Genomic DNA, 26,488 nt, shown 5'->3' with positions numbered 1-26,488 from the left:
ACAAAGACTAAAATATTTACTATCTGGCTTTTTAGGAAAAAGTCTGTTGACCTCTGCTATAGAGTCCCAGTTATATTTATACCGAGACTAGCTATAGTTAATGAGCAGAGCATTCCATTTTAAAATACCTACGTTAGTTGTTAAGGTCTTTATTTTCTAAGACATTTCCTTCTCATGATTGCTCTCAGCTCAAAAATGAAAATCTGGGTCATATTTATTTAACCAAATTATAAGAATGCAAATCTTTATTAAAAAATCATAACTTTGCATTGCAAAAAACTGTTTTGATATTTTTATTAAATGTGTTGAAAATGGCTTAGCTATAAACTTTTTAGGTTTCATTTAAAAAATTATATGTGTGGCAAAAAAATTATGAGATCTACTATGTAATTCTTCATACAAATTAAAGTACAGATCTAAGTGTATATATACTTTTTTACCATTTTCAATTTTGGGACCATCTCTAGCCTAAGCAAACTAATCTTGACTGGGTTTCTTAATGACCTTTAAGACATGCATCCTTTTAGTTGGGCATTTCATCCAAGTGTGAAATGTTTCCTTAGATTCTAAGAACCAAATGGTATTTTTACAGTAGAGCTTTGAAATTCTTTGTCCCTTTGGAAATAGAAATTCTCAAAATTCATATGCCTTTTTATAAGCTGGTAACTTATTCTTTTCATGTTCTGAAGAAGCAAAAATTTCTTAAACTTTCTCTGTTTAGAATAAAAGTCAACATACCCACTCCTCCAAATTTAGAAGTAAGATAAATGGGCAGTTTTCTGAAGGATGAACAGCCCTTAGAAAGGTACAGAAATGAAAAGTACATTTTATAAAAGTAGTTCAAGATTTAATCAAGATGGTGCTCAGGAAGTCAGGAACTATCAAAATTATTTAGAGAAAAGTCAGAAGGAAGATTTTCCACCATTTACAAATTTTTGGTAAATAGCTAGAAAAGAATAATGCAAATTTCAAAGGAAAACTGATATAACTGTGAAACAGTCACTATAATCACTTTAACATTACCTCAGTATGCACACAACTTTGTGTGTGTGTATATATACACATATATAATATTGTATTTATTTCATATATTTATTAAAACTGTTTTCCATGTTCTTATCAATGGCTTGTCTATCTATCTTCTCTTTCCAGTCAATTAACTTTCTCAATGGGAAGAATTTTATTATTCTTCTGTTACTACTACTATGTCCTATAGAATAAAACAAAAATAATATATAGGACAAACTAAGGTTAAATACCTAAACTGAGTGTACAGAATATTAATAATATTTATTTTAAAAAACAAAAAAAGCAGGGAAGCAAATGTAGACCCAGAGGTGGTTTCAAATCTGGACCTAGTCATGACAGCATGAATTCAAGGGTATGTGTGTGAAGTGGGGTCACTTCCAGGTTGTTGTCCCTGTTCATCTCTCCTCTAAAAGAGTCTGCTAGCCTAGTTCAGCACCTGGGTTTCTTGGGTCAATGAAGCTATCAGGTGCCAATTTTGTGGCAGATCCAAACCTCAGGAGAATCCCTAAAACATATAAATCATCTAAGTATTATGAAAATGATAAGTGATAACACTCTACAGAAAGATACTATCATTTCTAGTCAGATATCCAAAATAAGGACAATATGCTGCAAGACATTTAGCATTCTCTAGGACCCACTCTCCCCACAAATCCTCCTTTCTCATTCATGTTATACTACTGTGTAAACAAAAAAGAAAATCTCCTTAGGTCTAGAATATACAAAATCCCTGCTTAGCACCTCAGTTTCCTCAGCTATAAAGCAGGCTAGGTAAAAGTGTTAAATAATTAGCCTAAATAGAACATGCTAAATAATATGATTTTTTGCAAGTGTCTAATATTTACCAAAAATATATGATTTCTTATTTAAACAAACAGACCTGGTAAGTGACATGGTGTATTTTACTAGAAGTTGATACTTAAATTTTATTTTCCATTATGACCTTAGTATCATTTTAAGCTATGTAAGTACAGAAAAACACCAAGGACATATGTTTGCTTACATAATTAGAAAGCTATAAATTTACGAACTTAAAATAATTATAGACTCTAGCTCCCCACCCGGGGTTTTAGAAACCATCAACTTGATTTTCAAATTGTGCTATGCTTGCCAACCTTATCTGCATAGATCAAGCGGTAATAATACTGTAAGGGACTCCCTCTGGGCACGGAAAGAAATGAAACTAAGTTTTACTTGTCTAAAATATACTAAGAATTTGAAGACTAATGTGTGGCAGGTAATGAGAAGATGTCTGATTAGTCTCTAAATACAAATATAAGCAAAGATTACTTCCTCTACATTTAAAAACAGGGTCACTGCAAAGTAAACACGTTGACCAAATATGACTAAAGGAAGATACATATCTATCTGCATAGTTAAGAAAAGGCAGTTTCACTGAACTGCAAGTTACAAGGTTCAGGAATTTTGCTTGTCCTCTGTTAGTCTTTATCCCTGTAGCCATTCTTATTGTAATTGCTTTTTAAAGTCTAACTAGCTACACAGAATATCTTGGTTGTTTAATACACCTGTCATTTATTCAGTGCTTTCAATTTGAGACAAGTCCTTAGACTGATTGATTTTAAGTAATTTGAATGATGAAGCAGCTAGTAAATGGTAAAACCAGAATATAAGTCTTTATGCTCTTAATCATTATAAAACATTGCCATTCTTTAATGGGAAACAGAAATGTCAGAATATTTTATAAATAGCAGAACATTGAGCATAAAAATACGTGATATGGGTTCTTCATGCTTGTGTAAGCTAGGATTTTAAAGATAAAATTTTATTCTCTGGAAGAAGACAGAACTTACAATGAGATATGGTGGCACTGATTATAGAAATAGCTTTAGAAAAGTACAGAATGCAATATACTTTAAAAGATTTACTTTATCTACTAAAAAATAAAATATATCCTTATGAACACATAATATGAAAAATGGAAAAAGTATATGAACGTATTAGCAATTTAATTCTTTACTGTAGTTATAATATTTGTTACTTGGTGTGATTTTTCATTTTTGAAATTGAGTTTCTAAGTTTAGTAGAAGTCAGAGAAAAACATACTGTTCTCAAAAAGAGAACTTGAGCACACTCCCTTAATCCAGGGTCAAGAGAAAAGCAGAAAAACTAAACATTAAAAAAACCCAAAAACTGATAAAGGCCAGGATGTCTACAGGGCAATCTGACAACTAAATATAACTAACTTCATTAATAACCTGTTGGTCATTCTCAACATTCCTTTCTCTTGATCTGTAAATTGAGGACCAAGCCTTATTGCTAAAGATACAAAGCAATGAGACATTTTATTCTCCTCTTAATTCACAGTTTGCTCAAAGAATGTAATACATGAAATTATTTATAATTTAGAAAATTCTATGAGTTTATATGACTGAGACACCCTTAGAGGAAGTAACTGTCAAAAATGGAGAAACTCCTTTATGTGACTTCAAACAAAGGCTTGTGAATTATACTCTTTATAGTTCATGTTAATTAAAAATTTACCAACCTATCACCAGGTCCTGCTCGATACCTTGCACCTGGGATCAGCACTGGGTCATCATCACTGTCATCTGTGTCCTGTAGAGCAGAGTCCCTGGCCAATGTTTCCTCATGAGCCAAAGGCCCAATGGCTTCTGTTTGTGATTGAGGTTCGGGATTGCTGGTACTCTGACTGGTAGCACTTTCAGTGCTAGATTGATCTGAAGTTCCTGGTTCCTTGCCTTTTTCAGATAAAGTGGATTCTTCTGGAACCCCACAAGGGCTATCAAGATTGAAGTCATTCCTTTCTCCTGAACCGGAATCCAATGGCTCAAAAGTAAACTTATCTGATTGTGCTGTCAGAAAATAAGTAGTAACAGTTGGTCATGTTGGCAACACTAATTTTTTAATCTAACTTCAGAGCAGACACAGACAATTTCTAATATAAAGTCTAATCCCCCTATATGAAGAACAAAATTCCACAACACATCTATTTGGAAATGGTCTCTAACTCTGGAGAGACTAATACAGATTCAGGCTTCATATTTTCCTATATGAAGGAATTATCTAAAAAGAACAAGACAACTCACCTATATCTAGACTGTTCTGAACTGTGCTTTCTGCAGATGTACCTCCCTGAAGTGTTGTCACATCCTCTGATGATTCTTCAGGAGCTTCTGGGAATCCAACCAAATTATCATTAAATCCTAATTTTTTTTTTAGAAAAATAAACACCAATTTAATACTCCAGCTTTCCTATATATAATTAGTTCTTAACCCTTTCTGTGTCGTAAAAACTTTTGACACTCAGACAAAACCCCGCCCTGCCAGTGTAATGCAAATACTATGTATGTACCCACAAAACTGTAAAATGCTATCAAGAAGAGATGTGCAATTCTGCCCCCTGCCTCTTCCTAAAGCCTATGTGTGGACCTTCATGAACTCTATGTGAAGAATCTCTGCTTTAGATTATCCCTCACAACTGACATTCCTCAATCTTGCTTTTTTTCCTCTAAACTTCAGAGAATCTAAACTTAAAACTGAGTATTTTTCTGCCCTTTTGTCATGCATTTGGTCTAATTTGAACTATCATGAACAAATAGTAAAGTTAGCCCCACCATAAATTCTGTTTGGCCATTGAAAATACTTATTTCTGGATTTAATTCCAAGAGCCATGAAGGATCAGTCTTTTTTGTTCCTAACTGGACATTTGCTTACCAGACAATCATCTTATACGTATTTTATTCTTGCTAGCTCTGTTATACTGAGGTATGTATTAATTTAATGAAAAACAATTCATTTATCAAGTATGTACTGAAAATCTACTCTGTTCTAGGCTATACTAACCCCTAAATTTCATTTGATGATCACATAAAAATATTCTAGGAAAGGGTTCTAAAAACATACTCTAAATGGCACTTCTTGTTTCATGAAACAGGATTTACTCATAACCTGTTTAAATTTTATCCATTTTTTCCCTCCATAAACCACCTATACTCTTTGAAAAAATCAAGATAGGTACTCTGTATTTCACTGCTAGGTATAAAAATGGTAAAGATAATGCAAACCAACATTTATATCTAACTTACTGTCAGTACGATGACCATCTATCCTGGCCACTGTGTCCACAGAGGGGAACTGTGCTTTACTGTGATGCCCCATCTTAAATGCTTAAGGTCCTTATCTTTTGCATTTGTTATCTGTTTATCAACAGCAGTAACTGGACTATTGTGGCAAAAGTAACTGAATAAAAACAAGAAACAGGGCTTCCCTGGTGGCGCAGTGGTTAAGAATCCACCAGTCAGTGCAGGGGACACTGGTTCGAGCCCTGGTCCGGGAAGGTCCCACATGCCGCAGAGCAACTAAGCCCGTGCACCACAACTAATGAGCCTGCGCTCTGGAGCCCATGCTCCGCAACAAGAGAAGCCACCGCAATGAAGGGTAAACCCTGCTCGTCGCAACTAGAGAAAGCCTACCTGCAGCAACAAAGACCCAACGCAGCCAAAAATAAATAAAAATTTAAAAAAAACAAGAAACAAAACTGTAGCACTGAGGTATCAGAAAAATAGGCAAACATCCAACACTGGGTTTTGTCATGACAAAAACAAAATGAACATCTTACTTGTTTCATTCTCTCCTTCTAATGGTTGCATGGAGCTCTGTGGGACCAAGGATTCCTCCTGATCCTCAGATTTGCAGTGGCTCCCATTTCCTCTAGAACTTGAGGCAGTACTGCTCCTACCATCAAGACAAGATAAGTGATCCCACGAAGAAGTTAATAAACATGAACTTTTAGTATAATTTTTATATTTTACAACTAGAGAAGTTGATCAAAAAACTTGACTACAAATAAAATACAGGATTTATTATTTTAATAGTACTTGAAAAACATCACTTTAGAAAGTCTAGGTGGTTATTCTAATCCACTTTAATATTTAAAAAGAGATTTTAAAATATGAAAGGACCGCTTCTTCACCGTTTTGATGCTTCCAGGATCTGATATATATTTTTACAAGTCTCTCTATTGAATTTTAACTTAATTATATAATCTCTCTTCTTGTTCTCACTACAGATGGTTCACCACATTCAAATTCTTAATGATTTTTTACAGACTCTGATCATAGGCCCTTTTAGACTTTGTTGTTCTAGGCTACTTTTAAATTAATACTTGAAAAGAGGCCTGGAAATTTCTTTGGTCTTTGAACTGCCCTCTGTGGACCACTGCCAGTTCTAGATTGTTGTTCAAATATGGCAAGTGATTGAGCACCATGGTTTTGTAGAAGGATAATGTTTTCTGTTTTAGTTTTAATACCTACCTGATGATGATCCTAATTGTTAGAATTTTTAGCTAGAGCAGAATATCACACCAATTTAAATAACTAATTTTCAATGAACATTCTGTGACAAATCATGACATATGTGTAAAAAGGTGACTGAGTGGGAAGGAAAATAGAGGAAAATGTATAATAATCTGACTAAGATTAAAATTAAATTCACAGAAATGCAACAACTTCTTAAACTTAGTATAGATGTGAAAAAGAAACTGAACAGCTACAGTAACTTAAAAAACGTTAATTATAGACAAACAGCAGTGACTTAATAAACAATGCAAATTATCATGGAACTTTTGTCAAAATTTTATAAAAACCTTTTTAGGTTAATTGCAGAAGTCAATTTGATTTTTTTTAAAGGGCATCCATATATAATATAGTTTTAAGGAAAATGTATATCTACATGGGTATATGAGCAGAGAAAAATGTCAGAAAGGATATTCACCAATGTTAAATGTCATCTCAGTAGGATTACTGTAAGCGATTTTTTTTCAATTTCTCTCTAGATTCTGATTTTTTTGCAATGAACACGTATTTCTTTTTAGCCAGAAAGAAATGCATAGCAATTTTGGTAAAGAGAAGCCAATGTGATACATAAATCTTTTTTTTTTTCCATTGAGAAAGCTATGATACAGGCTTAAAAAAAAATGTTCAATGTAGAATAGTTATGATAATTAAAACATTATGGCATTGATGTAAGAATACAGAGCCATTAGTGGAAAAGACAAAGTAATCAAGTAAATACATTTAGCATGTGTTAATATGGCATTTAAAATCACAGATAAACGACTAGATTGCTCAATAAATGGTACTGGGACAAAGGAAAAGCCATGTAGAAAAATTGAGCTATAAGCTCTACATCATACTTTATGGTAAAATAAATTGTAAAAGGATTAAACATATATTTTTGATATAAAATCACAGAACTGTAAGAGGAAAACAAGAAGAAACTTTTCCCCTAATCCTGGAAGGACAAGGAGTATTAGCTCACAGGCTGAAACGATAAAGCGAAACTACCATAAGTAAACTGAAAGACAAACAACAAACTGGGAAAAATATCTGCAACAAATGAAAGACAAATGATATTATCCTCACTTAATTCTATAATATATAGCTCTTATAAATCAGTAAGAAAAAGATAAACACCACAGTAAAAAACTGGGCAAAGGATTTGAAAGGCAATTTATAAAAGATGACAATTGTAGCTAACAATTATTTAAAGCCTATCACGTGCTAGTCAACGTGCTAAGTGCTATGTACTTTCTCTGCATGTTCTCATTAAATCTTCCCAACAAGGTCTGAAGTAGGTTCTATTAAATATGCCCTTTTTCAGATGAGAAAACTGATATTTAGAGACGTTCAACAGCTAGTCAGGTTCAGAGCCCAAACTCTTGGTCAGTGTGCTCTATTGCCTTATCTGGATCAAAGAAATTAAAATAAAAGCAAGACACCATGCTGGCATAGATGAAAAAGACTGCATACTCTTTTGAATTTTTTTTTACAATGAATACAGAATACTTTCATAATCAGAAAAAAGCTAATTACTTTTTTGATAAAGAAATAAGAGAATATAATTTATGGTCAGTTTTTAGAGAAGGAAAAGTAGCATTCAAAAGAAGAGTGGGACTAAAGATGTTTGGTTAAAAAATGTTCAGATGAGATTGTAAGATATCAGTCCCTTCTGTACAGAAACATGAGAAAAGACTTAAGAATAACTATGACAATCTTCTGTGATCTTAAATAATGTACTAAGAAAAGGGGCCATAGATATCACTATTTTTAAAAGTTGAGGTCAAACACTAGAGTTCCTAAAGAAATTCTACTAACTGTACCTTCAAATATATATCTAGAATCCAATCTCTTCTGACTACCTCCACTGCTCCTATCCTGGTCCAAGACACCACTACCTCTCACCTTGCTTACTGCCAAAGCCTTTTAACTGGTCTCCCAGCTTCTACCTAAGGCCTATTCTCTACACAGCAACCAGAGATATCCTTTATCTTTTTAAAGACCCTTCTCACTTACCGGACTGACCTTATCTGCTACTACTCTCTCCTTTGGTCACTCTACTCCAGCTACATTGGTTTTTTTTTTTAAAGATCCTTGAACATACTAAGACTGCTCCTGCTTCAAAGCCATTGTACTGGCTTTCTCTCTGCCTAGAATGCTCTTCCCCCAGATATATGCATGGCTCACTCCCCTTCTTACCCTTCAAATTGTCCAAATGTCATCTTCTCAATGATGCCTAACCTTTCCCTAGGTCTCCCAAACATCTTTACCTGTCTTATTTTCTTTCATAGCACTTAATACCATCTAACATACTATCCAATTCACTTACTATGTTTATTGTCTGTCTCCCATACCTAGAATGTAAGCTCCAATAGGGCAGAGATTTTTTTGTCTATTTTTTTCATTGATGCATTCCCAGTACAGTCTTTGGAATGTAGAAAGGTATTCAATAATATGTGAAAATCCTATTTAATCAAAGAGTTTAATATTTAAAAACACACAGAAACACAAATGGAAACCAGTGAATTGGAATAAATATTATCATATATCAACATATAATTAATTATATATTAATAAACAATATATAACTATATTATATATTATTTATATGCAATATTATATATTATACTAACATAATATATAATAATATACAATTAAATATGTTAATATAATAATATATTAATCATATAGGATAATTAATATATTGGTTATTAAATGATTAATATAATCACCCTGTATTAATCACATATAATATATTAATATATAATTAATTATATATTAAGAAAGATTATATTATCTATATATTAATTTATATAATAATAGTAATATATTCAAATACAAAATTTTGGGTGCTGTCTCTCTCACACAAAAGGCAATGAGACAGTGGCAAAGAATTTAAACTCACATAACTAGATTTATTTTTAATGTAAGATTTAACTAGATTAAATGAGCAATAAATATAATCAGAAATGTCATTAAAAAGAATCTATACAACTATTAAAGTTCAAACTCACCAGTAATAAATTAAATAAAAATTATTTAAAAATCAAATATATATTACAAATAAATGAATATATTGATATTGAACATTGGTCTGGAGACAGCAAAACATGTACTTTCATATGCTGCTGGAAGAAATGTAATAACAGATTATCCTTTTGAAAATAATTCTGTAATATCTTTCAATCTAGATATAGTTTATTTCTGGAAAAATATCCCAAATCGATAACCTTAAAGGTAGGAAAAAGCTTGTAAACAAAGATATTCATTATAGTTTTATTTGGTAAAAATAAACAAATAAATTCACTGCCTAATTAAAGGGAAATGGTTAAGTAAAACTATGGTACATCCACTTGACGGAATCTATTATACAGCTGATAAAATAATACTTACGAAAACTAAGTAGTATTGTGGGAATATTTACTATAAAGTTAACTCAAATAAATGCAGGGGAGAAGTGAATATATTAGGTATGATTAAAATCATGTTTTAAAACTCAAACCAAAAATATATACGTATATATACACATACACATACCTTTTACATAGGACCAAGACTGCAAAAAGCTCCAAAATGTTAGGTTTATTAATTTTTGCACTAGTGGTCCATTGGTGATTATTTTTACCTTTTGCATTTTCTATCAGAAGAAATATTCCAGGACCAGCAATATTAGTATCACCTGGGAAGTTTTTAGAAGGGCAAATTCTCTGACTCCATCTCAAACTCTGAGAGTGGGGTCTAGTAATCTGTGTTTTAACAAGCTCTCCAAGTGATCCTGAAGCACACTACAGTTTGAGAACCAATGTATTATTGCAAAACAAAGATGATGACGTGCTAAAAATAATATCTAATACAATCCTACAAAATGGCTAAGAACATCTTCACAAAAATATTAACTTACCATTCATCTGTAAAGTTCAGTTTTATTGTGCTTGTAGTTGTTCCTTCTGTGCTGTAGTGCAAACTTAAAACTGGTTCACCTGTCCCTGGTTTGGGGCTCAGCTTTTCATTATTGTTATCTGAAAATCGTGTTTAAAACATTTGAAAAAAGTCTCTGAAACCAATAAAAAGATGACATTTCCTAAAATTTATAAAACTTAAATTAGGTTGTCCTTGTCATAACTCTTTCTCACATCTGTATGGTTCTCACTTAAAGTTCAAAGCAAGTGTTATAGAAACACTCTATATTTCAAAAGTGGCATTGCATCATTTTCCAGCTTTGGGTACATGACTCCCTTTGATTCAGATGAAAATCACACACATTTGAGAACCATATTTAGTTTTTAGGGAATCAAAGAATATTAACATGCAATGACATACTTTATAAACTTGGTACTTTTATTTAATGGAACGCTCAGGATCTTTTTCTTCAGTTGCTACAACATCAAGAATAACTATCATTGGCTCCTTCAGAAACACTGCGAAGTAAGATGCAAGGGCTCCAAAAGAAGTTGTTTGGTAAAAACTTTGCTGCAATTAAATGCTATCAAATTCTTTCTGTTCTTTCAAATTCACAGACTTATAATCTAGGGAGGGATTACAGCCTGTACACTGTTGGGAAGGAGGCGGGAGAAGAAAATTTATTGTGCTCTGTTATTTTCTAAAACTCTACCTTATAAGATCGTATATTTTGGTAGAATTCCATCCTCTTCTCCTGACTAACCTTGCAAGAAATTTGTTTTCTAAATTATGGAAAGGTAATTCCACATTAGAAGTCTATAGGTGATAATCATAATATACATCCATCTCAACATATAAAATCTTTGTAAAATGGTAAATAAATATCAAGAAACTCTACAGAAATGGATACAAACCACTTTGAAGTCACCTCTCCCCTCCCCCGCAAAAGGAGTACATGGATATTCAAAGACAAATTTGAATAGGGCTTTAAATTTGTTTTCTTTTTATGATGAATAACAGCTTGGGGGAACATTAAAATGTATAGGGAATAAAAACTGCTATGTAATCAAACATGTAACATTTCTGCCAGTCGCTTGCAAAAAGGAAACTCTTCTGTGTCCTAATTGTTTTCTCGATACAAGTTCAAGGACTTGATATAACAGTACTAGAAATGAGCTTTCTGTCTTGAAAACAGTATCAACAAAAGCATTAACAACTTAATGAAATCAAAATTACTTAGGATTTTTGGTTTTTAGGTCCACTTTATATTGCAATGAAGGACATATCTTTTTGCATTCCTCTTGAAGACGGTGGAGCACTTACTAAAAGAGGATCTGATAGAAACTCTGCTCTAGCTTTTATCCTGTGAGAGGACAATTAACAAGACTTAAAAATACAGAACTGTAGCAGAAAGGAAAAAGGATTCTCCCCAAGAGACGAGAAGCCAAGCTGATAAAACTCAGGATTATCAATTCTTAGGTCTTCACTTCTAATTCCTGAGAAATCCTCTCCTATAACATTAATTGCTATTTGAAAATAAAAGTATGAAATCAATTATAAAGCTGGCCTACCAGATGATAAATTCACTTTGTTTCTGTACTACTTTTGTTATGATTATTTCCTTGATATAAACAGCTGCTGGAAAAAAATTAACAATCCATTACGACTTTCAAAGATTCAATATTACATTCAATGTTTTAGAGGATGTATTTTACCAAATGGCATTCTGATAAAATAACCAAATTAACATATCTTTAACTTACATAAAATTATCAAGAACAGGACTTTTTTTTTTTTTTGGCCACGCCGCATGATTTGTGGGATCTTAGTTCCCCAACCGGGGACTGAACCTGATCCCTCGGCAGTGAATGCCAGAGTCCTAACCACTGGACCACCAGGGAATTCCTGAACAGGACTTTTAAAATATCTGTCCTATCCTTGACAATCTTTGAAAAATTTGCTGTTAGTCATTTGTCCACATATAGTTTTCCCTTATTCTTTAGTTATGTTGCTAAAATTTCTGTCCCACTGCTGCCAAAACCACAGTTATCCTTAGGGATCTGGAATTGGTGAAGATAGCTGAAAGACTGAATGAATGATCAAGGAAACGAAGAAGTAGAGCTGGGGCTACTTCTTTCATTATCTCTCACAACATTCTGTAAGGTGCTTTGCTATTATTTTTCTTTTAAAGTAGAGAAGAAATAGGGGGGAAAAAAGCAGGTGTGAGAGAATTGTAGGATTAAATTTCATAGATCTACCTTGGTTATGGGAGCATAAGTTTTAAGAAGCCACTTAACACCTGATATTAACAAACACAACACTGTAAATCAACTATACTCCTCAATAAAAATTTTTAAAAAGCAGCCATTTAAATGCTGTATCAAAACTTCCTTTTTGGGTAAAATTAGAGGCAGCTATAGATATTGGCATGCTATGACAAAAGGAATATAGTAGACAAATAGCTAGCTGTTAAGAGGTCAAAATGGTGTAGAAAATATCTACCAGCCTCCAAGAGCACCCCCAACCTCCAAGAGCAAGAAGCTTCCTGAGATGATCAATGTTAATTCAAACCTTCTTCCTAGGTTATCTACTACCAAGTTATTATTTAATCTCTCTGGAATACAGTAAATAACATGTAAAACACAGTAGTACTCATTTAATTTATAAAATGACTATAGTTGACAGAATTTGTTCATTTAAGTTGTCAATGAAGTCATCAGCCCGGAGTAAAATTGGCCCATCACATTATTTCTGTTAGCTACAAATACTTCAGACCACTAGTCTAGTTATCTTCTTGTAGACTGCATATAAATATTGTCTCTGGCAGAAACACTATGCAGTGCAGAACGTGGTTTCTTCAACTGAGGCATTAATGGAAGTGTATATCCGAGGTTTAAAAATCCATTTCCTAGCCTTGTTCCATTCTACTCTTCCTAGTTTAATACTCCTCTTCTTGACCATATACAACCTATCAAATTGAATTTTTTTGGAAATGTAGATCACTGGGGTTTACTAGTAAATTAATTAACAAATTGTTTCTCATAAAGTGTGTATTTTAAGCTTAAAAAGTCTATAGAAGATCTACTTTAAAGAACTAAAAAATAAATTTTATTATTACTTTATTTGAGGAAATATTTGTAACCGTTTTAATTTTCCATAACTTGTTCTGTGTGTTAAAAGTTGGATTAGCAAAACATTCTAAAAACTGTATTATTCAAAGCCTTACTTATATAATGCACAGAAATATATTAATATTACTGAAATATTTTGCTTAACAAGTAGAGATTTTAATTTAACAGCCTTAGGGTTTAGAACTTCACCAAACCCAATGACTTTATGTAGAACGCACCATCATAACAGTAACTAAAATTTCTTGACCATTACTATGTCCCAGGATATATATGTATCCTTTGTTAAATCTCTGTAGCACATATTTTAATCTCCATTTTATAGATGATGAAACTGATGACAAAGAGCTAGATTCTTTTTTTCTAGTAACCTAAGTTTCTTCCTATATGAAGTTCCTACTTACCATACTGTCTTGGAAATAATTTGAATACTAAGTAGAAAATGATTACTTAAATAAATATTTTAATTAAGAAATATCAACTGCTGGTATTGTTATTTCTCAGAAGTGATGTATAATTCATATCAGCAACTTTAACTGATAAAAGTTCTGGTAGTCCAAACTGTCACTTTGGTATCAGAGTATTGAAAAACAACACTGTATCTTTTCCAGGGCACTGAAAGACTGAACTATTTCTTCTCACTCTAAAAACATTATAGGAGAATAAAATTAATTGTGGTGCACTACAAGGACAGTGTAGTGGGGGGGGGAGGGAAATCACTTTTAACTTGTTCAACACTGCTAAGATGGCCATATATATTGCTTTGTAGTTTAATTAGTAAAAACAACTGATGATGTTAGTAGCTTAGAGCGGTCTCTATCCAGGCAAACGACCATCCATTAAAATACATGCTTTAGCAGGCACAGTCATAACCACATGAAAATCAAGACAATATACTGTAAAAGACTTCATTTTTTGGAGTTAGAAGTGAATAGTTAGTAACATGAGATTCTGGGAAGCAAATTTAAGAGATCCTTTCCCGAAAGAGCCCTGTCAGATTAATGCATTGGCTCAGAAAACAATCTCAAAATGGGCTGGAATACAATTTGAAAGCAACTTCTTTGAACTTTAATTAGGTATCTTTCAAGCTTTGATTCACAATAAGAACCACAAATAAACTTTTTTTTGGTTAATACACATGTTTTCAAACCATTCAATCTGTGCATTTCAACTATGAAATTAATCATTTGTGGTTCTAAAAAAACATGCTGAAAGTAGTATAAAATATGCTATCTTGGTAACTAGGTTTGTATATCATCTAAATATTGATATGGATGTTTGGTCTTTTAGCTAGGATATCCCTGGAGACCCATCCGATGTGTAAATTTAAACAAAGTTATCGAAATGATGATAATTAAGTAGCATATGGCCACAATAATTTTAGAACCACTATGCCCAACATTTTCTCTGCTGCTGGGTCACTATCCTAACTGTACAATCATCCACCTACAGTAGCTTAGCTATCCTGTGGGTCATGTAGAAATAATATATTCTTTGCCTCAGGGATTTTCTATTGCACAATGAACTTGTCAATATTTTTCCTTCTATTTTGCCAAATGTTTAAAATAAAAATCAATCTAAAAGGAAACAAAATATATGATGAAATCCTCTCAAAAAACACTGACATAGCAATGACAAAGCTCAACTATTTCCTCAAATTTTGCACCCCAACTTGCTTGGCATACATAGAAGAAAAGGCAAATTTCTCAAGTATAATTTCTAGGCCAATGCAAAATTTCCGATTTTATAGGTCAGGAACCTGTAACTTTTCTGCACACTTCAGACTACTGGATATCCAGGTCTTCCAATCATTTGTATAAGGAAGCATATTCTGATTCAAAGTGCAGAAACTGTTTCTAGAAGTAGATGCTAAACAGAGAACTCCTATCTACCACATAGGTGACTGTGAGGCGAGGCTTTTATTCTAAAATTGAGTGTTCTCACTAGTGCAATCTGACTTTATACAGAAATTAACTATTTTATGAAAGCCAAAAACAAAGTGCAACTTTAATCCTGATATTTACTAGGAAATCTCTCCTATGTAATCTTTTGGAAATAATATCCTAGTCAAATTTTCTTCCTGACAATCAAAACTCAACCTGTATATCAATGACAATAACTTTAATCCAATACCTTTTTTCATGACATAACACAGAAATGTGAATTGAACTGAAACATGGGGTTGGGATACATACAGAATCAGACTGTGCCTGGTTCCATTTTCCCTCTAATATTTAAAATTTATGGATTGAAATGTAGTAGTCGTTTTACCTATGCTACCTAGGCTTTCTTTCCCTGTACTTCCGAACTGTTAGTCTTATAACCCTCTGTTCATAAAAGTCTATTCCTAGTTCACTTTCAGCTTGGAGGGAGAACAGATAGAAAGAAAATAAGTAAAAATGCGTACCCCATGTGGCACATAAACCCTGCCAAAATTCTCATCCAAGATTTTTCTTTTTATGACTGTTTCCTCACCTATATTCTCTATTAAAAACTCAAACCTGTCTGTCATACTCTGATTGAATAGATTACTTAACATGATAAAATGTGACTTCCAGATGAAAATGAACAAATGAGGTAGACAGCTTAGGAGAACACTCTCTTTAACCACTTTCCCCTCCAGCTACTGTCCTCCTTGCTTATCATTTTGAAGTACTTTTCTTAATTCTCATCTCCATTGAGAAGTACTTTTCATCTTCTCCTACTCTACTCTGGCCTCTATCAGCCAGGTGAAACTGCTCTCACTAATGAGATTGATCACCTCCGTGTTGATTAATCTAGTGGAGAATTTTTAGAACCCATTTATACTTGACCTCTCAGCAGCAAACAGACAACTCTCTTGTATTTGAAAATTTCTCTCCTTTTGATCTCATGACATCACACTGTTCTACTTTACCTATTACCTCTCTATGTGGTTGTTACTTCTCCATCTCCTTTCTCAGCTCTCCTCTAGCAAAATATTTAATTCTGGATTTTTTTCTGATTTTTTTTTGAGATTTTTAGATGTCTCACTTTTTACTTTCATCCTAGCTGATTTCATCTACTTTCATACCTTCAATTATCATCTACATGCAGACAATTCTCCAATTTACTTCTCTAACTCTGCCATCTTTGCTCAACGCCACAACAATACAATCAACTGCCCAACAGACTTTCCTACTTGGATGCCTCACACGGATAACTCAAATTCAACATATTCAAACTAAGTTTGTGATCTCCACCTCCTTCTATATATCCTCTCCCATATATTCTTCCTTTTCCAGGGTTACCTATTTCAGGAAGTAGCCAATCAATTGTACTCAGTCAAAACTTGGGAGTTACCCTTGCAGCCCTAGGAATGTCACCTGCTAGTCTCTATTATTACCTTTCCCAAACCACCACAAATAAATGTATAATCTAAGTCAAAACATTGCATCTACTTTATAAAAACAGATCTAAGACACACCCTGACCCTGCTCGCTCCAACCAGGCTGCCATTGCTAAACCACCCCCATGTAGAAATTCTGGAGTTGTTACTGCAATTTATACTCTGGACTCCTCCTCAATCCTTTGCCTCATTCATCAAACCCCATATACTCTACATTTGAAATACTTCATGAATCTCTTCACATCTCTACCTTACTTCTGTCATCAGGTCAAAATCCTTATTACCAGAAGAACCTCCTAAGTGATTTATTAGTCTCTAATCAATTTTTCACACTCTATTCAGAATAAAACAGAGCAGGCCATGTTCCCTATTTTAAATCCTTCATTAGCTTCCTACTGTTCCTAAATTAAAATCTAAAACCTTAAAAAAGTCTAAAAGGTCCTTCTCAATCCAGACTCTACCTGTCTCTTGAGGCCAGAGCAAACGCCAGCCATACTGGGACTCTTCTAGTCATTCTAATGTGATTATCTCAGAGCCTCTGCACATGCTATTCATGATCCCCTTTCCTCCCTCTCCTTGACCTAACTTACTCATACTCATCTTTCGGATTGCAGCTAAAATGTCTCATCCTCAGGAATGCCTTATTTGGCCCCCTACCAGAAGAGACAGACTCATTCATATGCTCCCCATTGAACCTTACTTCCTCTTTTATAACACTTAGGACACTTGCATTTATTTTTTTCACCATCTGTCTTTACTGTTAGATGAAGCAAAGGAGAGTGGTTATGATCACAGACACTGGAACCAGGCTGCTTGGATATGAATCACATCTCTAACACAGACACACAGTGTCACACAGTGTGTGACCTTGGACAAGTTTCTTAACCTCTCCTTATCTCAGTTTCCTCATCTGAAAATGGGGATAACAATGGTACCTGCTGTATACGGCTTTTGTGAGGACTAATTAAATAAACATATAAAAATTGCTCAAAGTAATGTTTGGCACAAAGAAAATGTAATGTAAGTGTCTATGTTGTTATTATGGTTAATCAACTCTATTATTATTATTATTATTATTATTACTATTATTAATCAATTCTGTTCCAAGCACAGGGAGCATTAGCTTTATTCATTCATGCAAACTGGTGCCAAGCCCAGTAATTGCCACAAGGTAACAGGCATTTAATATGAGTTGAATTAATGAAACACATATACAAATATGGCGCCACCACTTATTTCACTTGTCTTTACATATTTCTTGGAATCTTGGTTTCTTCACCAGTAAAATGAAGATCACATTAGTCTCACCTCATTAAATTACAACAAATGAGATAATATATACAAAATTCTTAACACAGTGCCAGTTACATATTAAAAATTCAGTAAGTGTCAGTTATTTTTATCATCGACAATTCTGAGTTAGAAAACAATTTAACTAGAAATATAGATATTGATTTGGTTAGCAGGAGAGGGGAACAAGTAAGCATATGCAATAAAAAGTAAATAGTGTTTAACTGCCAAAAGATGAAATATATCACTAATTTTAAGAATCTAGACTAGTAGTTGGGGAAAGGGGGATTAACTACTTCATTCTAAGCAACGAAGTGATAACTAGTTCTAAGGAATATTTTAAAAAATCTAAATGAAGTCTGATTTCACTAACTTTATTTTCTAGAATTTAAAATACGACATATACAGAGGTAGTCCAGTGTGATGAATACTGAACTTATATGTCCCACCAATGTAGCAGTCTTCAATCATTAGATATTTATTTAATAAAAATTAGAGTTGTCAAAGTACATTTAATGGCAATTTAAAATATTGCTTGATGTACTATCATCAAGATGATATTATTAAAATAAAATTTCAACTTGGTGACAGTATATAATCTTAAGGGAATAATACTTAATGCAAGACAGGTTCAGTTTTTCCATTCCCAATCTACCCTAGTAGAATTAGTAAAATCTGTTTTCACTGCTTTCTGATCATCCACAAGTCTCTTTCTGTAAGTAAACATTAATGTCAAAAGAAGTCTGCTTATATAAAATAATGGATAATTAGCATTTATGTTTCTAATGCCTACAAATTAGCATTTTTATTTCTTTAAATCTAGAGTGGAAAATGAGTGACAGATGCACAATTGCCTATAGGTGTGAGTTTCAAACTTAATGGCATTATCAACTTCTACTTAATGATTATCACTGTAAAATGAATATAAAGCAACTTGCTATACAGTCATGGCCAAAACTGAAAACTCAGGCAAAATTAATTCCTCATACCCTCTCAAAAACTAAATGTTAAGATTATAGGTTTCTTTTGTTATTGTTAATAAAAGAAGGGGGAGGGCTTCCCTGGTGGCACAGTGGTTGAGAGTCCGCCTGCCGATGCAGGGGACACGGGCTCGTACCCCGGTCCGGGAAGATCCCACATGCCGCGGAGCGGCTGGGCCCGTGAGCCATGGCCGCTGAGCCTGCTTATCTGGAGCCTGTGCTCCGCAACGGGAGAGGCCACAACAGTGAGAGGCCCGCGTACCGCAAAAAAAAAAAAGGAATGGGGAATTTCTGGCCTAAATATTTTTAACAGGAAAAATTTGTTAGTGTTAGTAAGAGGCAAGAGAAATATGTTCAGAAGAGGATTTTCCCCCTTAAAATACAGTAGTTATAACAGAGATATAAATAAAAGGACAATCAAAACTACTCATTAAAATATATTGTTCAAACTAAACAAAATGCATGACAGATATAACTGTGCTTATTCAAATACTTTCTAATTGGAATAGAAGGGTTGTCAATGGGTGTACCCACAGCCCTAAATTTGGAGAGTAGTGCAAAGTATTTTATCACAGGATAAAAACAATGTGCATGCTGTACACTTATTTCCCTATCATTTATTTCTTTAAAAAATATTGTGATAAAAGAAAATAAAAACTATTGAGGCAACCAGGCAGCTGCATTTATGGTCTTAAGGTTTACATTAAATATATTAGACAAAGTGTGGTGCTTTTTAAAAAAATTCAGGATAAATAAGTAAAAACACTGTTTGCAATCAACCAGTTCAATAATGTGTATATAATTATTGAAAGAAAAGAAATATTTTCAATGAAACAAGTCAATTATAATTTAAAAAATTTTATTAGTAACATTTTTAGCCTATTAATTCCTCAAAATAAAGAAAATCTAGCACTTCCCTGTTGGCGCAGCAGTTTAGAATCCACCTGCCAATGCAGGGGACAGGTTCTATCCCTGGTCCAGGAAGATCCCACATGCCGCGGAGCAACTAAGCCTGTGCGCCACAACTACTGAGCCTGTGCTATAGAGCCCACGAGCCACAACTACTGAGCCTGCGAGCGACAACTACTGAAGCCCGCTCGCCTAGAGTCCGTGCTCCGCAAAAGAGAAGCCACCGCAATGAGAAGACGTCGCACCGCAAGAAAAGCAGATCCCGCTCGCTGCAACTAGAGAAAATCCCGCACACAGCAACGAAGACCCAACACAGCCAAAAAATAAAATAAAGAAAAAAAGAAAGAAAGAAAATCTATGAACTACTATGGGAAATTAAATTAAGCAACATGTAAAAGCACCTGGACACCTGGAAGATGAATACTGTGAGGTAAGTATAAAACTGAATTATCAATTAAAAAATATATTAGTGTCTTTTAAAAGTATGAAAAAGACATTTAAAATATGCTTAAAATAATCATTAGAGATATATTCAGGAAAAAACTTATTAAATGTACTACTTTTTCCATTCTACAGGGTAAAATAGAGAACAAGGGTCTTAACAAAGATTAAAACTTGAAATAATAGCCTATCTGGGGACATCAACTATTCCCTATACCTTTAACCTCTTCTACAAAGATTCTTTCTTATTTTATAAACATGCTCAGTTTTGAAATTATAACTCCCTCCCAGACATTATCTATTCTCTATTTTTTCATTCTTAATTGAGCTTATTGAAAGTCATCTACATACCAATATGTCCACTTTTTTAAAAAAATCTTTCTCCTCAAACCACTGCTATCTGGCTTCTGCCTCCACATAATAAGTGTAGTGCCGAAGCAGTCAGTAACCCACATAGTGCCAAATTCAAAAACATTTCTCTGTCCTTTCATTGCTTCACAACGCACTACTGACCAGTTCCTCCTTGAACTTTTCTTTTCTCCTGACTTTGGTTATGGCATTCTTTCTGCCCTATTTCTCTGATCGTTCCTTTTCTGTCTCCTTAGCCAGATACTTTTCTCTGCTTGCTCCCTGTAGCAGACTTTCCTCTTTTCACTTTATCCTCTTTTCCTAGACAATCTTATCTACTCTCGTGGTTTCAACTGTTATCCGTATATTGAAGATTCCTAATTTTTATCTCCATCTCAGGCTTCTCTGGTGACTTCCAGAAACATATCATATCTCCATCCGACTATCTATGAGATTTCTCCATTTGGATGTCCAAAGGTACTTCAAACTCAACATATCAAGAAAATCGCATGTACCTTTTCCCCCCTGTAACTGGCTGTTTCTCCTGAAATCCTTATCTTGGTTCAGTATTACTATCTCTCACCCTATCAAGACACCTGGATATCGTTCTCTCATTTTTAATAACTAATCAGTCTCAAAGTCCCATCAATTCTAGCTCTTAAATATTTTTAAAAATCTGTCTATTCTTCTCATTTCCCACTGCTATCACCTTAGATTGGACCCCTCATCATCTCTCACCTGGCCTACTGCAATAGCCTCTTATGTAGTCTTGCTGTTTTCAATTTTATTCCCTTCCAATCAGGTATCTATAAAGCTGCCAAAATGATCTAAGACATAAATCTGGTCATGTTTCTCCCAAGTTGGAACTATTTCTATAGCATCTCACTGCTTAAAGAATTTATTTACTCATTCACTCAACAAATATTTACTGCTTAATGAAAACAGATATGATGTTAGGCACTGAATATATTATAGTGAATGAAAACATTTAGAGAATATGGAGAAAGATAGGCAGTTAAACAAACAATCCCTTAAATAAACGTATGATTACAAATTTTGACAAATGCAATGAAGGAATATACCAGGTCACAAAGAGAAAAAGAAGGGAGAACTCTTTCAGATTAGAATGTCATATTACTTTTGGGAAAGTAATATCTAAGTGAGTTTTGATGAGTAGAAGTTGCTAAAGGGAAAAGCATTTTTGGTAGAGGGAATACCATATACAAGAGATTTGAGAGGGAAATGAGCTTAGAGTGTTAGAAAAATTGAAAGAAGGCTTAACTGGCAAGAGCTTAGTGAGTGAGGGAAGGGGCCAGGTCATGTACAGCTCTGCAAGCCAAGTGGTATGGATTTCGATTGCCCAAGGGCAAACGGACGCAGTTTAAAAGTTTTAGGCAGATGAAAGACATGATTAGATGTACATTTTTAAAAGTTCACTCTGGCTGTTGGTAGAGAAGAGATACAGCCTGAGTAGATGTGAGGAAACCAGTTAGGAGGTTACTGCATTAGTCCAGGTGAGAAAGACAGCTGGGGGAAGTTTCTGTTAACTTGTACAGTAGAGGTTATCTTTAGGTAATATAAGCCTATAATGTAGAAGTCCCCAGTACTTTAAAAGATGTGATCCTGCTGAACAAAAAGGCATGTGAAAGCTCAGGATTTAATTCATTTGGATATACTGTCATTAGAACATTTCTGCTCAGAGAACTTATTGCAATGCTACATTGATGACGGTCTATCACCATGCAGCTTCTGCCAAACCTATGCAATATCTGACCTTTTATGTAACATCTCTCCTCATATGACTAAAAGGCATATCATACTTTACATGGCCAAAAAAATAAAGAATCTTTTGATTTCTGCCTCCAAACTAGTTTACCCTAGTAAATGGCACCATCATTTACCCAGGCATTGATGGCAAAAATATGGGAGTTATCCTTTATTCTCATCTCTTTCTGTCATATGCCATAACATATGTACATTAATTACCAACTTAAATATAATATTCAATATAATTCTATGGAAATTGTTCTGTAAGATTAAATAAAATATGAATTTGGCTACAAACTCTCTGGTAATATTTACATTCATATAGCCTTACCAAAAACAGATTATTTCATTAGAGAGCAGTTTTCAACAGTAGTAAAATATATTATAATATAATGCTATAATTGTTTTATACCTTAATTATTCTTTACGGATAATACCTCTACAATAAATGTATAAAGATAAAGCACGCATAATTTCTTAGTTCTCAAATTCATTTACTAATTCATTCATTCATTCTCAAGAACAGGAAACTGTAGCAAATATCTGTCAACTCAGGTCTATAAAGAATAGTAAGATCAGATGTACAGAAGTTTTCTAATTTGTTTCAAAATTAGTTTCTGAATAATTCTCTAAGAAGACAGTTAAAATTAGATCTGTTTCACACTAAATAGGTACTTCATCAATATTTCATTTCCCCGATACTGTTGACCAATGAGTCATCCTACATATGTAAACTTTTAGCCAACTAAAGCTTACGGCTATAGTGCTAAGTTATTCTTTTTTAATTTTTAAAAAATATTTGTAAAATCTACTTCATCAGCCTCCGCTCAAGGCTTCAAGGTGGATTCTATACGTCTCCTACTTCAAAAGTGCAAGTGGAAGTGGAAGCTATTTTCCCTTCTGATTGGTGGCTTTGGAGCTTATCTCTGCATTCATAATTGTATTCCTTAAAGTTAAAGCTATCAGGAGTTTAACTACCAGATAAGTGAGACATAAAATCAAGTATCATTATTATAGCAATGCAGTAATACAGAACATTACTATGTTCAAATAACTTTTTCTAAATTAGCCACTAGGTAATATGCTAACCTCACATCCACAGTTCTACACAATTTTATGATAGCTAGAATTAAGAAAAGGATCGATATTATATCCATTAAAATACTATTATAGGAAGAGATTCCAAAGTTGGCATAAAGGGCCAAAGGTAGAAATTAGCTTATACAGAAAATAATTTGTATAGGCCAAGGAGGCCCTTTGTGCATAATACCACCTAAGGTAATTCAGCCCACAAAATACTGACTATCAGACCATAATCAAAATGAAATGCTTTGAAAAAGTGAGAGAGAGCTTGGCTTATGCATTGCAATAAAACTACAGATGGATGGGCATAGCGCATCTCCTGTTGCACGCACCCTGTTGCTCGTCAAGTGACATGGATCCGAGCTGTTTGTTAACCACAGAAGAAGGAGAATCTGAAACAAAAATGAGATTTCAACTTAAAAGTAAGCAGCAGAAAACTGCACAGCAATGTTATGATCATCTCTAAGCTTAAGAAACAAATGTATAAGGTTGGGGAATAGAAGTAAGTACTGTGGTGTGTTTCCCAAGCAGTGAGTAAGCAGGGCCATGTGCTTAAGGTATGTTATTCCAGGCAAGCATTTAGCAACTTTGAGAATGAGTTGAGAAAATATTCTTCTACTTCCATGCATACACCCTTTATCAAATTCATTTAGCACAGGCACAAGGTTCAAGGTAGATAAAATAGAAACAGTGTTATCTCCCTCACTAAAAGGAAGACTCCTTGTCCTTCTCAAACCCTCTCTCCAGCTCCTCAAGATGGCTTCCATTTTGGATTGGAGGATTCAGAGCCTGAAATAAGATGTTCACTACACTTAGCTAGATGTTATCTTGAGCTGAAAAAAGAGCTCCAGTGAAGATTTAAGACAAAGAAAATAGTTTATAAGAGAAATATTCAATTAAGTAATTACCATTACAGAAACATAGATAACTTTTAAAACTCTATGGTATGTTGTGCATATTAAAACTGTACTGTGAAGGCTTAGGTTTCTTTAGGTGCCTGGTGAGAAAAGGAAAAGAGAGGCAACGAGAAGGCTTATGGTCTGGGCTTCATGCTTTCCACCTTGGCTTCAAACAGAACATTTTATTTTTATCCTTTGGATATATGGAGTTTCTATGTAAAATAATCTGTTTTATAAATAAATGGGTTCTATTCTTGAAAAACACTGGTATAACAAAAGGCAGCATGATAAAATGGGAAAAGCACCGGTCTAGAGTTAGTCAGTGTTGATTCCAACCCTGGTTTGACAATAATTAGCTATGTGACAGAAGACAAGTCACATTTTTAGATCCAACACTCTCCTTCCTTCCTGGTCATCCTAGGGACCTGGTAACTAAGAAAGGTACTGGGGAACAGAAGGAGGTGGCTACTATTCCTGGCTTGGGTTCTAATGTGCTAGTGAAGCTACAGGAAGAAGGAAAATGTGGAGAGCAAGCATAGCTCTCCACTAACTGTAAGAATAATTCCTAGTTTCTAACAGCCTATGCTCTGTTCGTAGAAAATGTTGTTAATAAAACAAAAACTCTGCACTTTTGACTGATCGGTTTCTATTCACAATGGCACATTATTCCCCCAAAGGTAAATATTTTGATTTAAGAGTGTCCTTAACTCAATAGCTAAGAGTTTTCTAAAATATCCTTGATTCTTAGCAATTTTATACCACTTGACTGCTTCAGTCTGTACAGTTTAAAAAGTCTGAATCCTGCTACTGGGACTACTGGTATCAATTTTAAATTGTCTACCTTCTGAGATAACCAGTGTGCTCATAAATTTTTGTATTACTAGATTTTGATAAAGCATGATCGTTATTTAAATAATAGCTTTTACTTAAAGTATCCTTACTTATCACCTCTTCATCAGAATATTCAGCTCAACAAATCTGTATTACACAAAAAAGAAAGTAGGAATGATAGTATTTTAATCAGTTCCCTAATCTAGCCATGCTTTGCTTTCCTTTTCTAAGACTTCTCAAATATCCATCTCAGAGTTAGATACAACATTCCTATCTATGTTCTTTTTAAAGAGCAGATGAGTCAGTCTTTAGAGACAAACAAAATTATATTCTTTAAGAAAAACAATAAAAATGTGAGTCACAGTGAAATAAACATTGGAAAATCTTCCTAGAAAGCCTCTTATGAAATATTTTTTATCCCTTTGGATTTGTTATACATTTCATTATACTCTCATTAAGAACCCTCTGAAAACTAACAACTCTCCAAGCAATCTTTTTTCAAATATTTAATATTTTCATGAATATTATGGAATGTACAAATTTTATTAAAGTGCATCTTATGTAAGCTTTTAAATAAAACACATTGAGAAAGGATCTAGAATGCTATCATCTCCACAAAATGGTGTGTTTTCAAACTCTTGAAGTATTTAAAATATTAACAAAGTTTAGGTTAAGACAGAAAGATATTAAGCTAAAAGGGCTTCCATTTTGGTTTTACTGTCTGTCACAGATATTGTGTATATCTGGGAGTTGTTCTTTCCATGTTGAAGACCAATCTTTAAGAAGAAATCCTTCTTGATCATTGCTTCCATTCTATTTTTAATTTTGGGTATCATGCAACTGTTTTTGGAAGGATTACTTTCCTGTCACATAAAACATCTGAAGTAAAATGCTTCTATATCACTAGATATTCAGAAATACAATACCCATAACTTCCAACTTACAGAAATACTTCCAAATGTTAACACAATAATCACCAGAATATCTAATATTAAAAAAACAAACAAGTATTAGTTCAATGCTGATTGCTTCAGTGTTTGCGTACTCTATTCCATATTTCTGTGAAATGCCTTCTAGAAAGCACTATCACAAAATAAAAATTTGACCATATGGTCCAATGATAATTTATTACAAAATGCAATACAGTCGGTCAGCCTATTGGAAATGTCTTAGATTATTATTATTTTTAAAGTAGAGA

The 26,488-nt window shown here is 33.7% G+C and overlaps 1 protein-coding gene across 18 annotated transcripts in view; it reads right to left on the bottom strand.

The window, feature by feature from the left end:
- DCAF6 (DDB1 and CUL4 associated factor 6) overlaps positions 1-26,488 on the bottom strand; it is a 168,918-nt gene that overhangs the window by 41,088 nt on the left and 101,342 nt on the right. For 14 of the 18 annotated variants that reach the window (XM_067030148.1, XM_067030157.1, XM_059073311.2 and 11 more), the window contains 5 exons: positions 23,893-23,952; positions 10,249-10,366; positions 5,630-5,745; positions 4,098-4,184; positions 3,536-3,863 (listed from right to left, as the gene is read on the bottom strand). In XM_067030148.1, the coding sequence (XP_066886249.1) occupies positions 3,536-3,863; positions 4,098-4,184; positions 5,630-5,745; positions 10,249-10,366; positions 23,893-23,952 (709 nt within the window). The remainder of the gene's footprint in view (positions 1-3,535; positions 3,864-4,097; positions 4,185-5,629; positions 5,746-10,248; positions 10,367-23,892; positions 23,953-26,488) is intronic. The other 4 variants (XM_059073344.2, XM_059073352.2, XM_067030252.1 and 1 more) reach the window with 1 other exon arrangement.

Source organism: Kogia breviceps, chromosome 1, assembly GCF_026419965.1.
Source record: "Kogia breviceps isolate mKogBre1 chromosome 1, mKogBre1 haplotype 1, whole genome shotgun sequence".
NCBI lineage: Eukaryota > Metazoa > Chordata > Mammalia > Artiodactyla > Physeteridae > Kogia > Kogia breviceps.
The sequence above is the reverse complement of the archived record's forward strand: the minus strand, read 5'-3'. Positions and strand labels throughout refer to the sequence as shown.